Here is a 13,694-nt window from a genome sequence, read left to right as displayed (position 1 = left end):
CAGAAAATGGGTTAATCGATTCACCCATTCAGACAACCTATAGCACTGCTAGTGCTACCCTGTAGGCTATTTGCTTCCTGCAAGCAATGCAAACCCAGCCCTGCAAGCTTATAGGGGAGGGGTACAATTAAATAACTGAACATAACATGAGCAGTTGCTTCTGCAACGCTTCTAAAAACGGCCCAAAGATGTCTCCAAATCACACCGGAAATTGTATTTTGTCCCCGGAAGTTACGTTTTATTATTGTAGCCGTCTCAAGTGGGGATTCAAGATCGTCGATGTTTAATGAACGTTGTTTAGGTCTGTTCTGTTCGCCCTCTGGTTTGAATGGAGATGAGAGAAATATACTGCTGTATTGATTTCTACAGTTTGATACAAATACTGGTCTCAATTGACTCTTGCAAACAGCCTTTTATACGCGGAATTATGATGCTGTTGATGAATTTGAATTATTCAATTTCTTGAATGTGCACCCTGGTAACGTTTCACGGAAGTGTAACGCAAAAAAAAGGATATCTACGGAAATTGATTGACGATAGCTATATGTTATTTAGTCAGTTGGATAACGTTAGTTTTGGAAAGTGACATTATTTTCCAGGAGAAAGTACATCACTGGTAGGCACTCATGTAAGTTAGATGAGTTAGCTATTTAGACAGTCATTTATACAAAAACGACGTAACGAGCGTTACCCTGGCCTGAGCTGTTCAATCACTGAGACCGACAGCTCTAGGCTAGCTAGCTAACGTTAGATGGCGCAGCCGTCAACAAACGACGTTACCAGACATTAGATAGCCTGAGACGTTACCATATTTTTCTGTTAGGCATGCATGTAACTTGATATAAACTACAAGAAGGGGTTCCCGCTGCTTTTTGGCGCTTCACACTGCCGACTTTGTCTGGTTCGATAGACTAGTTAGCTAGCTACCTAGCTAGCTACCTTGGATAGCATGAGTAACTTGAATATCTCATACAGTAATCAAGGCAAAACGATGGCATCTCAAGGCGCGTGTCGCAGGTAAGAATAAACAGTTAATCTGTGTATCAAAACATGTATTTGAGGATTGGTCTCAATCTTTTTTGAAATGGGTGAATTCAATTGAATTTAAGAAAGGATTACATTGGAATTTAAGGAAGTAGCCTAGCCCTGCCTAAACGATTCAAATGCAATACATTTAATTTAAGGGACAATCTGACAGCTACATCAATTTTTGGATTTATAAATTAATGTGTACCCAATGATTCTTGAATATAACTTGTATAATTTAAATACCTCATGGGTTTAGTTAAACTATCCCATCAGAACCCAAAATATAACCTTTTTTTACTCCAAAGTAAATGTAACACACGAATAAAGCCTCAAAACATGGTTAAACTAGAATATTAATATCATGGCCAGTCTTTGTATCCATAACTCTATGAATTTGAGTGGTTTGTTATTGTTTCAACTGCTGATTGCTGCGTTAAAATTAGACAGATTTTAAGACAATGAGATTAGGTTTAGCAATTGTTAAGGATCCGCCCCTTTTTTCTAAATGTCTAGCTCAGGCCCTGAACCAAGGATATGCATATTCTTGGTACCATTTGAAAGGAAACACCTTGAAGTTTGGAAATGTGAAAGGAATGTAGGAGAATAACACAATAGATTTGGTAAAATATAATACAAGGAAAAAAACAACTGTTCTTTTGTATTTTTTGTGTACCATCTTTGAAATGCAAGAGAAAGGCCATAATGTATTATTCCAGCCCAGGTGCAATATACATTTTGGCCACTAGATGGCATGTGTAGTGTTAGACTGATCCAATGAACCATTGCATTTGTTTAAAATGTATCAAGACTGCCCAAATATGCCTAATTTGTTTATTTATAACTTTTTATGTTCAAATTGTTCACTCTCCTCAAACAATAGCATGGTATTCTTTCACTGTAGTAGATACTGTAAATTGGACAATGCAGTTAGATTAACAAAAATGTAAGCTTTCTGCCAAAATCAGGTATGTCTATGTCCTTGTAAATTTTCTTGTTACTTACAACCTCATGCTAATCGCATTAGCCTATGTTAGCTCAATCGTCCCGTGCAGGGGCCACCGATCTCAAATACGTTTTAAAGACCCTGTCTTGTGCAATCAAAATAAACAAATGTACAGTCCGGAATTTGGGAAGCTGTTTGATGTTCATTTAAGTTCTTGATATTAAGCTATTGATTCTGGAAGACTAACCTCTATCCCTCTTTTTATCATAACCCAAAATATACAAGGTTTTATTACTCCATTGTTTACAAACAGCAAGAATGAAAACAATATACAGTTTCAACACATGGTTAAAACGTGGCCTATCTCTTGGATGTAATGGACTGTCAGTTCATGGCATTTAGAACACTTTCTATGAGAGAGGGATTCCCCAACCTCATCCCTCAGCTGTAGCCTATACCAAAAACAGTTTGTGGGGGTGCGGTAGCTTTATTCCACAGTGCCCAGTTTATATTTTGCTTTACTGGACAACTTAATGATTTTAAATGAAATAATACATTGGCAATTTATTATTTATTGGCTACCATAATTTTTTCTATAGGATTAGGGCAACATACTGTAATCAATGTCCCACAAGGTTTTGCCTACATCAGGAGTTTGAACTACACTGAAAGTAGACTGAACTGAAGCTACTCCCCAACAATGAAAGGAAATATTAGGCCATGCAATGCTATCCATCAAATTGCACACATGTATTGAGCTATAACAGAGACTATAACAATGGACTACTGCTCTATAACAATATTGCTCTTCTACTACTGATTGAAGCAATGAGTTTATAAAATCAATTGTCATGCTACAAATTCAAGTTGTAAATATAGCTGCAAGTAGCAACGAAGGCTCCTAGACACAACTGTTTTATTTTATTTGAATACCACACACACACTTGATTCAGGGAACATTTTACTGGAAGTGTTTGAATTTTAGCACAATAGCAAAGATGTTTGCAACAGTGCCACCATGTGAATTTATTCTAATATCATTAATACTAGCTACAATCCTTCCTTAGTGCACACATAACAATTCAAATTAATCTGTTCAGTAAATTTACTGGTGAAGGTTTTATAGCGCCATCAACTGGTTTGGAGTAGCTATGTTTGGCGTTGCCACTATTCCTTCACAAATGTGGTCGGGAATAATAGCAGGGCATAAAATGAACACCTGCCAAATGTGAGTAGATTTAGATATTGGTGGGTAAGATTGTCTATTTCACCTGCCATGTTGGCGGGTGGTCAATTTTCAGGGCTTTACAGTGTGAGCATTACATTTGCAAATAAATAGTCAAAAGTCAAGTATGAGTTAGGAGTGTGAGTTAGGGTTAGAAAAATGCTGCAGTAGATGTTTTCAAGGTATTTCTGCTATTTTGTTTCATAGCTGCTAATCGCACAAAGAAATAGGAAACCTATATCCCACTTCGCAAAGTAACACTGCCTGGCAAGACATAACTTTATGACAATCTGCGCTTGAGATTAGAGGTCGACCGATTATGATTTTTCAACACCGATACAAATACTGATTATTGAAGGACCCAAAAGGCCGATACCGATTAATCTGACAATTTTTTTAATTTGTAATCATGACAATTACAACAATACTGAATGAACAGTTATTTTAACTTAATATAATACATAGATAAAATCAATTTAGCCTCAAGTAAATAACGAAACATGTTCAATTTGGTTTAAATAATGCAAAAACAAAGTGTTGTAGAAGAAAGTAAAAGTGCAATATGTGCAATGTAAGAAAGCTAACGTTTCAGTTCCTTGCTCAGAACATGAGAACATATGAAAGCTGGTGATTCCTTTCAACATGAGTCTTCAATATTCCCAGGTAAGACGTTTTAGGTTGTAGTTATTATAGGAATTATAGGACTATTTCCCTCTATACCATTTGTATTTCATTAACCTTTGACTATTGGATGTTCTTATAGGCACTTTAGTATTGCCAGTGTAACAGTATAGCTTCCGTCCCTCTCCTCGCTCAAACCAGGAACACAACGACAACAGCCACCCTCGAAGCAGCGTTACCCATGTAGAGCAAGGGAAACAACCACCCCAAGGCTCAGAGCGAGTGACGTTTGAAACGTTATTAGCGCGCACTAACTGGCCAGCCATTCCACTTCGATTACACCAGCCTCATCTTGGGAGTTGATAAGCTTGAAGTCATAAACAGCGCAATGCTTGACGCACAACGAAGAGCTGCTGGTAAAACGCACGAAAGTGCTGTTTGAATGAATGCTTACGCGCCTTCTTCTGCCTACCACCGCTCAGTCAGATACCTAGATACTTGTATGCTCAGTCAGATTATACGCAACGCAGGACACACTAGATAATATCTAGTAATATCAGCAACCATGTGTAGTTAACTAGTGGTTATGATAAGTTTAATGCTAGCTAGCAACTTAACTCGGCTTACTGCATTCGCGTAACAGGCAGTCAGTCTCCTTGTGGAGTGCAACGGTCGTTATTGCGTTGGACAAATTAACTGTAAGGTTGCAAGATTGAATCCCCCGAGCTGACAAGGTGAAAATCTGTCTTCTGCCCCTGAACGAGGCAGTTAACCCAACGTTCCTAGGCCGTGATTGAAAATAAGAATGTGTTCTTAACTGACTTGCCTAGTTAAATAAATATTAAATAAAGGTGTAAAAAAAGAAAATAATCTGCAAAATTGGTGTCCAAAAACAGATTTCCGATTGTTATGAAAACTTGAAATCAGCCCTAATTAATCCGCCATTCCGATTAATCGGTCGACCTCTACTTGAGATATTGAGTGTTTTTCAACAGAACATTGTACAAGTGGCAGCAACATGCTGAATTGTGAGTACAACGAACATTTGAATATTAAAACGATATGCAACAGCTGTAGACAATAGAACATGGAAATGTAAAAAAATTGTTTCATCGTCAACCGTTGAGGCAAACCATGGCTGGGATGGCACTAAAACGGAAACGCTCAGTGCTGCAATGATTCAGTTCCAGTTTAGTTGAGGAGTTGGTCTCAACTAAACTGTGTTGGTAGGGATCGGATTTTAGATAAGCTCTTGCGGTGTATCTTTAGAGACTTTCCCTGCATTTGTGGAGTGATGGTAGGTCCAGATTGGTGCATGCATCTGAGTAGGAGGTGTAGTCTGTGCCCATGACGATGCATACTGCTATTCTCTGAACCCTCTCGATGGTGTCAGAATTTTGGTTAGCCCTGCATGCCACACTGGGGCAGCATATTCCACCGCTTGTCGGACTTAGGTGGTGAATACCATTACCAGGTCCTTCTTAGGGATGTGGAAGTGTTTAAGGCGTCGGAAGAGGAACAGACGTCGACTGGCCTTTTCACAGATGTGCTCTACCTGTGTTGTCATTCTGGTGACTTAGTGAAGTGCGCATGGAGCATATGTCTCCCCACTGACCACTTCTCCAGGTCAGCCAGGTCTTCTTGGATGGTGCAAGTGGATTTTGGTGTTCTTGTTTCTAATAAATTAAGGTAATCCACAAATTTCCATTTACTTGACTGCTGATTTCCTGGCTGCACTGATGTATGCAGTAACATTCAGCGGACCAAGCAGAGTTCCTTGAGGTAGGCCACGAGATTAGACAGACAGCATACAATGATACCTCACCACCTGGTGTCTATTAGAGAGGATGTTGCATATCCATCTGGCGAGCGATTGTCGAAGCCCGAGCTCTAAGGTTGTGGCAGACACGGCTAAAGGCTTTGCCAAAGTCAGTGGTCACCAGGGAGCAGGTGGAACTATGCTTATCCTCGGACTTGAAGAGCTCTGTTGGTTAGACCCACCAGACAGTGTGCTGTTGATCAGCCTTGCAGACATCTGTACTGCTGGGTGTCTATCTGGGGTAGGATGTTGGTCAGAGCACATTCTGTGATAAAGCTCTCAGCTACTTTGCTTGGTGATGTAGTGAGCCGTATTTCACTGATGGAGGGTGGTTTGGTTTTTAGGAATGGGGACAACTATAGCTTCTTTTCAGGTATGATGGCTTCTTGTACAGAGAGGTAAGAATGTCAGCCAGTGTTCTGCTCAGTTCATATGCAAACTCCTTTATTAGTCTGGGATTTCATTTGGTTTTTAAAATAAGTTTTATTCTGAAACAGTATGGAGCACTTTCGTTCCAGGTTCTGTTCCTTGAAAAAAATGTATTTTTCTGGTTTTTGGTTCTGTTCCCTGAACCGGTTACAATCCCTGCTTTTGATAGTGCTTTCTTAATTGAATTTGCTGTACCATGTCTATTGTCAGGTTGCCTCAGTTTGGGAGAGGTTGGCTAAGTCTTTGATGTTCTTATGCCACTGGGCAGGATCTTGCTTTTCCCGTAAATAAATGTCCCTTGCACCTTATTCCTTAATTCCTTCCATAGTGTTGTGATTTGGTTCGGGAATGCTCTCTGGCGGTCTCTGACCATTGCCTTTATCTCTGGGGTTATCCATGGCTTATCACAGAAATGGAGCCAACCAGATTTTGTTGGGAAGTGATCCTCTATTTTTCATTGTAGAGAAGCATACATGGCAGCAAACTTCTCTTTTGGCATCTGACTTTGAGGTGGTGGGTCTTAGTGGTGGGAGGTGATCCACTGCCCAAATGAACACGTGCTTGAGTCTCGCAGTGGCCTGAATACCTTTCTGACAGTATGATTTTTGGACCTCTTCAGTTTAAGTTGTATTGTAACAACACTGTGGTCACTTGTGGGTCAGAAATAGCAGGTTCAGAGTAGACGGATGATAGGTGGATGATCATCAGTTCAATAATATTTTGCCCCCTTATGGTTTTATGGATCTGCTCAAGATTATGGCCTCCATGCTCACTTGATTAAAGTCACCACCAATGATAACTTCAATAGCAAGGTGTTTTACTCGCAGGGAGTCAACAGGCTACCAGCTGGGCAATGAGTTGTTCAGCATAGGGTGAGTCAGGTGGAGAGTACACTGCACATACTGCAACACTTGTGAAGACCTGGGCAGTCTGTATGGTCTTGTATGAATTAGGCTTTAGCGATATACCGTATACCGGGGTATTCTTAAATATAGACTATGATTTTCAATACCGTCCCTGGGCCCCCTAAAGCTCTAAGCCCCCCGTGTCGCAGGGGCTTTTGTGTTGCATGCAACCTCACTGCTTATAACTTAAAGCATATAACTTATAATTTATTTGGCATCTTAGATGGTTATATGTCTCAGGGCTCCAGTATTTGAGATAGCAGTCTATTCTTGCAATTAGTTTATGTTCGCTTGCACTTGTAAGCATTTAGCTAGAGACCGCTATGGGAATTTGATAGTAATTTGTTGGGACCCTAATGCCCCAAAAATAATAAATATTGATTTATTATTTTTACGTTTGAAAATAAATAGAGTTGGTATGGTACAGGAACATTATGAACATCTGGATACCCCAGTATGAATCCTTCTGCACTAACTCAGGTGGCACTGAAGATGCAGGGATGCTGTTGTTTACATAATAGCCACCCCCCCCCGGACCTCCCGGGTGGCGCAGTGGTTAAGGGCGCTGTACTGCAGCGAGAGAGACCCTGGGTTAGCGCCTAGGCTCTGTCGTAACCGGCCGCGACCGGGAGGTCCGTTGGGCGACGCACAATTGGCCTAGCGTCGTCCGGGTTAGGGAGGGCTTGGTCGGTAGGGATGTCCTTGTCTCATCGCACACCAGCGACTCCTGCGCTAACCAAGGTTGCACGGTGTTTCCTCCGACACATTGGTGCGGCTGGCTTCCGGGTTGGATGCGCGCTGTGTTAAGAAGCAGTGCGGCTAGGTTGGGTTGTGTATCGGAGGACGCATGACTTTCAACCTTCGTCTCTCCCGAGCCCGTACAGAAGTTCTAGCAATGAGACAAGATAGTAGCTACTACAACAATTGGACACTATGAAATTGGGGAGAAAAAGGGGTCAAATTCAACAACAACAACAAAAAATGCCACTCCCCCTCATTCCTTTCCTCGGGCAACCATGGAACCATACGGATATTGGCCCCATTGGCTTACCTGGCTACCCATCCACATCGCCCCGGCCAACTGACGTTTCTTCTCCACGATTATTCAGGATTTGCCTCCCTCCCCTTATGATTTCTAGAATGAGAACACATTCTGATTGGTCACAGAAACCGATGGGTTGGGCCAGAGCTGGCGTACATGATGATTATTTGATACTCTGGATCGTCTCTAACAAATCTAACCAATCGCTAATGAACACCTCTCACACAAATTATTTCAAAGATGGCAGTTTCAGACTAAATGCGCTGCTATAGAGCAGCGGAATTACATTCAGGATGTGTCATCAGGCAAGCTTGAGGCCACCACTATAAATAATAATAATATGCTTTTCAAAGATCCAAAGATGCTTTAGAGGGTATTAAAGAAACACAAGAATCAAAAACCTATACAAAAACGTCAGACTAAAGACAAAGGAGAAATATAAAACAAATAAGTAGGAAGTGAGATTCAACAAAAGGAAAGTGTGTGATGTGTCAATGCATGATTAAGCGAGCAGCTGTTCTATACAAGCAAATCTAACTGCATTGATTTGATCTCAATTAAGAGGTGGCCTGTATTGTTCGTCTATTGTATCGAACACAAAGGCCTATTTTAAAAAAAATTATAGGGACAGATGATCAAAACGCTCAAGAAATTAATTTTAATTGCCCGAACTGTCTTGCTGTGAAATGCTTATGTATTACATTTTTCCTTTTCAGTGGGACAGGTGTCTTTTACCAAGCGATGCCAGCTGTGGGAACTGATGGGAGAAATGTTATGAAACTGATCCCTGTTCAAAAAGTAAACGGACAGTTTGTTCGATCACCAACAAGCACTATGAAGGACATCTCTGAACCTCAACGAGATCTTACCTTGGACGTGCCATCAATTTCGAAGATTAACATGTCTACTCTGGGACCCACAGCTAAAGGACAATCGGTGAATAAAAGGTCATTTTACATGAGTACCTCTCAAAATCCAACCAATCTGACAGGAATATATAAATCAGTGAGCATCCAGACTCCTATAGTAACAACAAAAGTAGCCCAAAGTGCGTTATCCTTGACATCACCTGAGCTAACACTTTTGAATAAGGATCAGCTGCCAGTCACTGTGAAGTCTCCAGCGCTTCCAAATGGACAATACCTTCAAATTCCTCCTAATGCTCAAGTGAAAACCCTTCCAGCATCCGCACTCCCCCCAGCCATAAAGAGGCAGATATTTACTTCATCAACGAGCTGTGCCTCAAATTCGAATTTGCCAATGGTTCTTTATGTGTCCCCTGTCCAAACCATGAAACCGGGTGGTACTCCATTATGTCCAACATTTCAGAAGACGCCCCTCTCCCTCAGCCGACTTCCAAGGCCATCTGGCCAGACACATTCTAAATGCTCATCATCAGGCTCAACACCGTGTTCTACTACTGCTAAGGATGGCAAAAGACCGGTCACTCCTATTAAGTGGGTGATTGAGGAGGCAGATGGCTCACCTGCTCAATGCCTTGTTCCTGTGAATTCCTCTTCTATGACCTCCGATATTTTGAAAACTCTGGCAGAGATGGAAAAAGCCACCAAACCCTGTGAAAACACAGCAAAAAAGTGTTCACCTTCCCAAGAGAGTCAGACAAGAATTGGCCAAGAGAAGGACAATGCCTTAGTGATGTACAATGGGAAGGTGTATTTTGTTGCCAAGAAAACCCCTGAGCTTTGTAACCGACCATCAAAGCCCTTGGAGGCCAGTAGGAACATGGGTGACTCCACCACACATGCAGCAGAAAGTGTTGGATTCAATCAGAGAATCAGCTTACCGCCCTCCCTACCCTTAAGCTCCTCACTTGGATCACAATTTTCAAATAAAACCAGACCAGATCCTAAACACATTGTTATACCAGATGACATCATTGACCTCTGTGACGATGATCCCCAAGATGACCTTACATATCAGGCAATATCAACAAGGGACGTAACAAGGCAACCTTTCAGACAGTCTGAAGTCGATGAGGACGAAGACTCCAATGTAATATTTGTCTCGTACCTTCCACCCAAAACAGTGTCTAAAGTAGCTGAAGAAGACAAGGAAATGGCTCACATGCTGAATGACTTGGAAGCTGAACAAGAAGTGTTATGCAGTCAAGATCATTTGAATGGCCAGATAGTGGATAATCAGAACAAAGTATCTGGCCTGTCAATAGAAAAGTGTCAGAGCATTGCCACTGCCCAAGACATGGCAGGCTGTCAAGGTAGTGCAACAGGCCAGGAGTTGAACTCCCGCCAGCATAACATCACTGGTCAATATAGGAAAATTCTTCAAAGATTTCATGGCCGTGCAACTGGAATCCGAATAGAGAACATTCAGGGTAATGCCACTAGCAAGGAAATGGGAAGCAGTCATCCCAGTGCCTCAACCCAAGAAATGGGTAATGTCCAGGATGATGCCACTGACCAGGGAATTGGAAACAGCCAGCACCATCCTGCCATGCAAGAAATGGACAACATTACTGGAAGTACCTCTCTCCAAACAGAAATGGAGACTCACAAAGAAAAGGTAAGACAACCCACTACTCAGATTACTACATGATCGGTAGGATAGCTACACTGAACAAAAATATAAACGCAACATGTAAAGTGTTTGTCCCATGTTTCCCAGAAATGTTCCATGTGCATAAAAAGTACACACATTTGTTTACATATCTGTTAGTGAACATTTCTCATTTGCCAAAATTATCCATCCACCTCACAGGTGTGGAAGAGCAAGAAGCTGATTAAACAGCATGCTCATTACACAGGTGCACCTTGTGCTGGGGACAGTAAAAGGCCACTCTAAAATGTGCAGTTTTGTCACACAACACAATGCCACAGATGTCTCAAGTATTTAGGGAGCAAGGAGTATTTCTGTTTGCAATAAAGCCCTTTTGTGGGCAAAAACACATTCTGATTTGCTGGGCCTGGCTCCCCCAGTGGGTGGACCTCTGCACAGTCATGTGAAATCCATAGATTAGGGCCTAATACATTTATTTCAATTGACTGATTTCCTTATAAACTGTAACTCAGTACTATCTTTGAAATTGTTGCACGTTGCATTTATATTTTTGTTCAGTATAATAAAGTAAACTCACCAAGGCTTTTAATCTTGATCATTCCCCAATTTTAGAGCTCATCAGATCCCATCCCTGAGCAGCGGACTTCTGTGTTGGACATGGAATCCTTGGAAACTTGTGATCGCCTGCTGAAACAGATGTTTGGGATCACATCTGATGTGAAAATATGTTTGGAGAGGATTGACGCTAAACCCAAGGCTATCCCGAAGGCGTTTCCTCGGATTGGGACCACAAACAAACGTACCATAGAGGCTATTCGCAAATTGTTACAGGGATCAAACATTTTGATAAAAAAGAGGGAACACGAGGAAACAGAGGTAACTGATGATTTTCTACTTTTCTAAAGCTTACTAATGCATGAGGTACTGTTGGTCTACCTTAGCCTAATAGATTGTCACGATTGAATTTCGAGACAAAATGTATATTGTTGTACCATTCATTTGAACAGCATTTTCAAAATGTATTACTCTATTTCCCCACTCTATAAATTAAGCACCTTGTTGTTTCACAGGTCTCTGCAACTGGGAAGGATGGTAGTTGCCCAATAGATGCTAAAAGACAGAAAATAGAAAAAGTTACAAATGCATCTGAAAGTTCAGAAAACACAGAGCCTCTCACCAATCCAACTCCTCAGCTGGAAAAGCAGCCCCTCACCAGTCCAACTCCTCAGCTGGAAAAGCAGCCCCTCACCAGTCCAACTCCTCAGCTGGAAAAGCAGCCCCTCACCAGTCCAACTCCTCAGCTGGAAAAGCAGCCCCTCACCAGTCCAACTCCTCAGCTGGAAAAGCAGCCCCTCACCAGTCCAAGTCCTCAGCTGGAAAAGCAGCCCCTCACCAGTCCAAGTCCTCAGTTGGAAAAGCAGCCCCTCACCAGTCCAAGTCCTCAGCTGGAAAAGCAGCCCCTCACCAATCCAACTCCTCAGCTGGAAAAGCAGCCCCTCACCAGTCCAAGTCCTCAGTTGAAAATGCAGCCCCTCGCCAGTCCAAGTCCTCAGTTGAAAATGCAGCCCCTCGCCAGTCCAAGTCCTCAGTTGAAAATGCAGCCCCTCGCCAGTCCAAGTCCTCAGTTGAAAATGCAGCCCCTCGCCAGTCCAAGTCCTCAGCTAGACATGTTATCTGATGCTGAACATATATTTGGCTATGAGGAACCGACTGTCAATTATCTCATTTCCACCGCAGTTGAAACAGGGGTCCCTTCCAAACCTCTGACAGAAATCAATCCAGCACATATTTCAAAAAGAAGCTCAAACTCACCCGTTCCATCTGTCCACCCACAAACAAACGCTGAGGCTATGGATTGCGCTCCTGGGCCGTTCTGTGGCACAGCAAGCAACATAAAGCCGAACTCTAGAAGAAGAAGGGGAAAAGGGAAAAGATGCACAGCGTGTCCATGTGGGGTGACTGGAACACTAGTACAAGAGAAAGCAATGAGCTCATCATCCACTTCACAAGAGGAGCCTAGTTCATCTAAACCACCAAACACCAGGTCCTCAGGGAGCAGTACCTTCACAATTGCAAAATCAGCTAAACGAAAGGGTAGAAAGTCCACAAAGGCTCAAATGGAAGATAAAGAGCGAACATCTGTGGAGATCCAATGTCCTTCAACTGTGAGTGAGCAGGGAAGTAGTACGGCTGGAGAGATCCCAACCAGTTATCTCTGCTCTACAGCACTCATGGACCCTGAAGAAATCAAGCGTCATGAGAGAATCAAACGACTGAAAGAACTCTTGAAGGAGAAGGAGGCTGCTCTTGCAATGATTAGAAAGAACATGGGCTGAGTTGGACTGAATTGCTTTCCAAATTCCAATATGTTGCATTGCATAACTTCAGCCTTGTAGAACTCTTATATGAATTGTCATATTTACAGTTAATTCAGAAAGTATTATTCTAAAGTCAATTAAATAAATAAAATCCTCATCAATCTACACACAGTACTCAATAATGACAAAGCGAAAACAGGTTTTTAGAAATTTTCGCAAATGTAGAAAAATGAAAAGTATTTAGACTCTTTGCTATGAGACTCGAAATTGAGTTCAGATGCATCCTGTTTCCATTGATCATCCTTGAGATATTTCTACAACTTGATTAGAGTTCACCTGTGGTAAATTCAATTGATTGGACATTATTTGGAAAGGCACACACCTGTCTATAAGGTCCCACAGTTGTCAGTGCATGTCAGATCTGGGGATGGGTACCAAAAATGTCTGCAGCACTTAAGGTCCCCAAGAACATAGTGGCCTCCATCATTCTTAAATGGAAGGCGTTTGGAACCACCAAGACACTTCCTAAAGCTGCCAAACTGGGTAGATGGGAGGTTTACATTAATGTTACTACAAATGCATTATTTATTTGAATATATCCAACGATTTTGTGCAATAGGACTTGTATAATGACAACTTACTATAAAATTAGTATATTTGGCTTTTTGTGATGACTGCATTTGTAAGCACTTTGTATGCTATCAAAATAATAAAGTCAAGTACTAGTCACGTTAACACGTTAACTTTGGCAGCCCTAGTCTGAATACTTATGTAAATGTTATTACGTTTTTTTTTTAGGTTTAACACACTTGCTAACATTTCTAAGTC

The 13,694-nt window shown here is 41.6% G+C and overlaps 1 protein-coding gene across 1 annotated transcript; it reads left to right on the top strand.

Moving 5' to 3' along the window:
- The first annotated feature begins 259 nt into the window (after positions 1 to 259).
- On the top strand, positions 260 to 13,235 carry lrif1 (ligand dependent nuclear receptor interacting factor 1). The gene is made up of 4 exons (XM_046336904.1): positions 260 to 1,017; positions 8,730 to 10,554; positions 11,161 to 11,424; positions 11,619 to 13,235. The coding sequence occupies exons 1-4, from the start codon at positions 950 to 952 to the stop codon at positions 12,882 to 12,884; spliced, it is 3,423 nt and encodes a 1,140-aa protein (XP_046192860.1). The 5' UTR covers positions 260 to 949; the 3' UTR covers positions 12,885 to 13,235.
- The last annotated feature ends 459 nt before the right edge of the window (positions 13,236 to 13,694 follow it).

This window comes from Oncorhynchus gorbuscha, linkage group LG03 (genome assembly GCF_021184085.1).
Source record: "Oncorhynchus gorbuscha isolate QuinsamMale2020 ecotype Even-year linkage group LG03, OgorEven_v1.0, whole genome shotgun sequence".
Classification (NCBI taxonomy): Eukaryota; Metazoa; Chordata; class Actinopteri; order Salmoniformes; family Salmonidae; genus Oncorhynchus; species Oncorhynchus gorbuscha.
This window is presented reverse-complemented; position numbering and strand designations above follow the sequence as displayed.

Bases quoted from the DNA above. Each gene is read 5' to 3' on its own strand.
- lrif1 (XM_046336904.1), top strand. From the start codon at position 950: ATGAGTAACTTGAATATCTCATACAGTAATCAAGGCAAAACGATGGCA. The intron at 1,018-8,729 runs GTAAGAATAAAC...TTTCCTTTTCAG, and splicing joins TCTCAAGGCGCGTGTCGCAG to TGGGACAGGTGTCTTTTACC. The intron at 11,425-11,618 runs GTAACTGATGAT...GTTGTTTCACAG, and splicing joins GGGAACACGAGGAAACAGAG to GTCTCTGCAACTGGGAAGGA.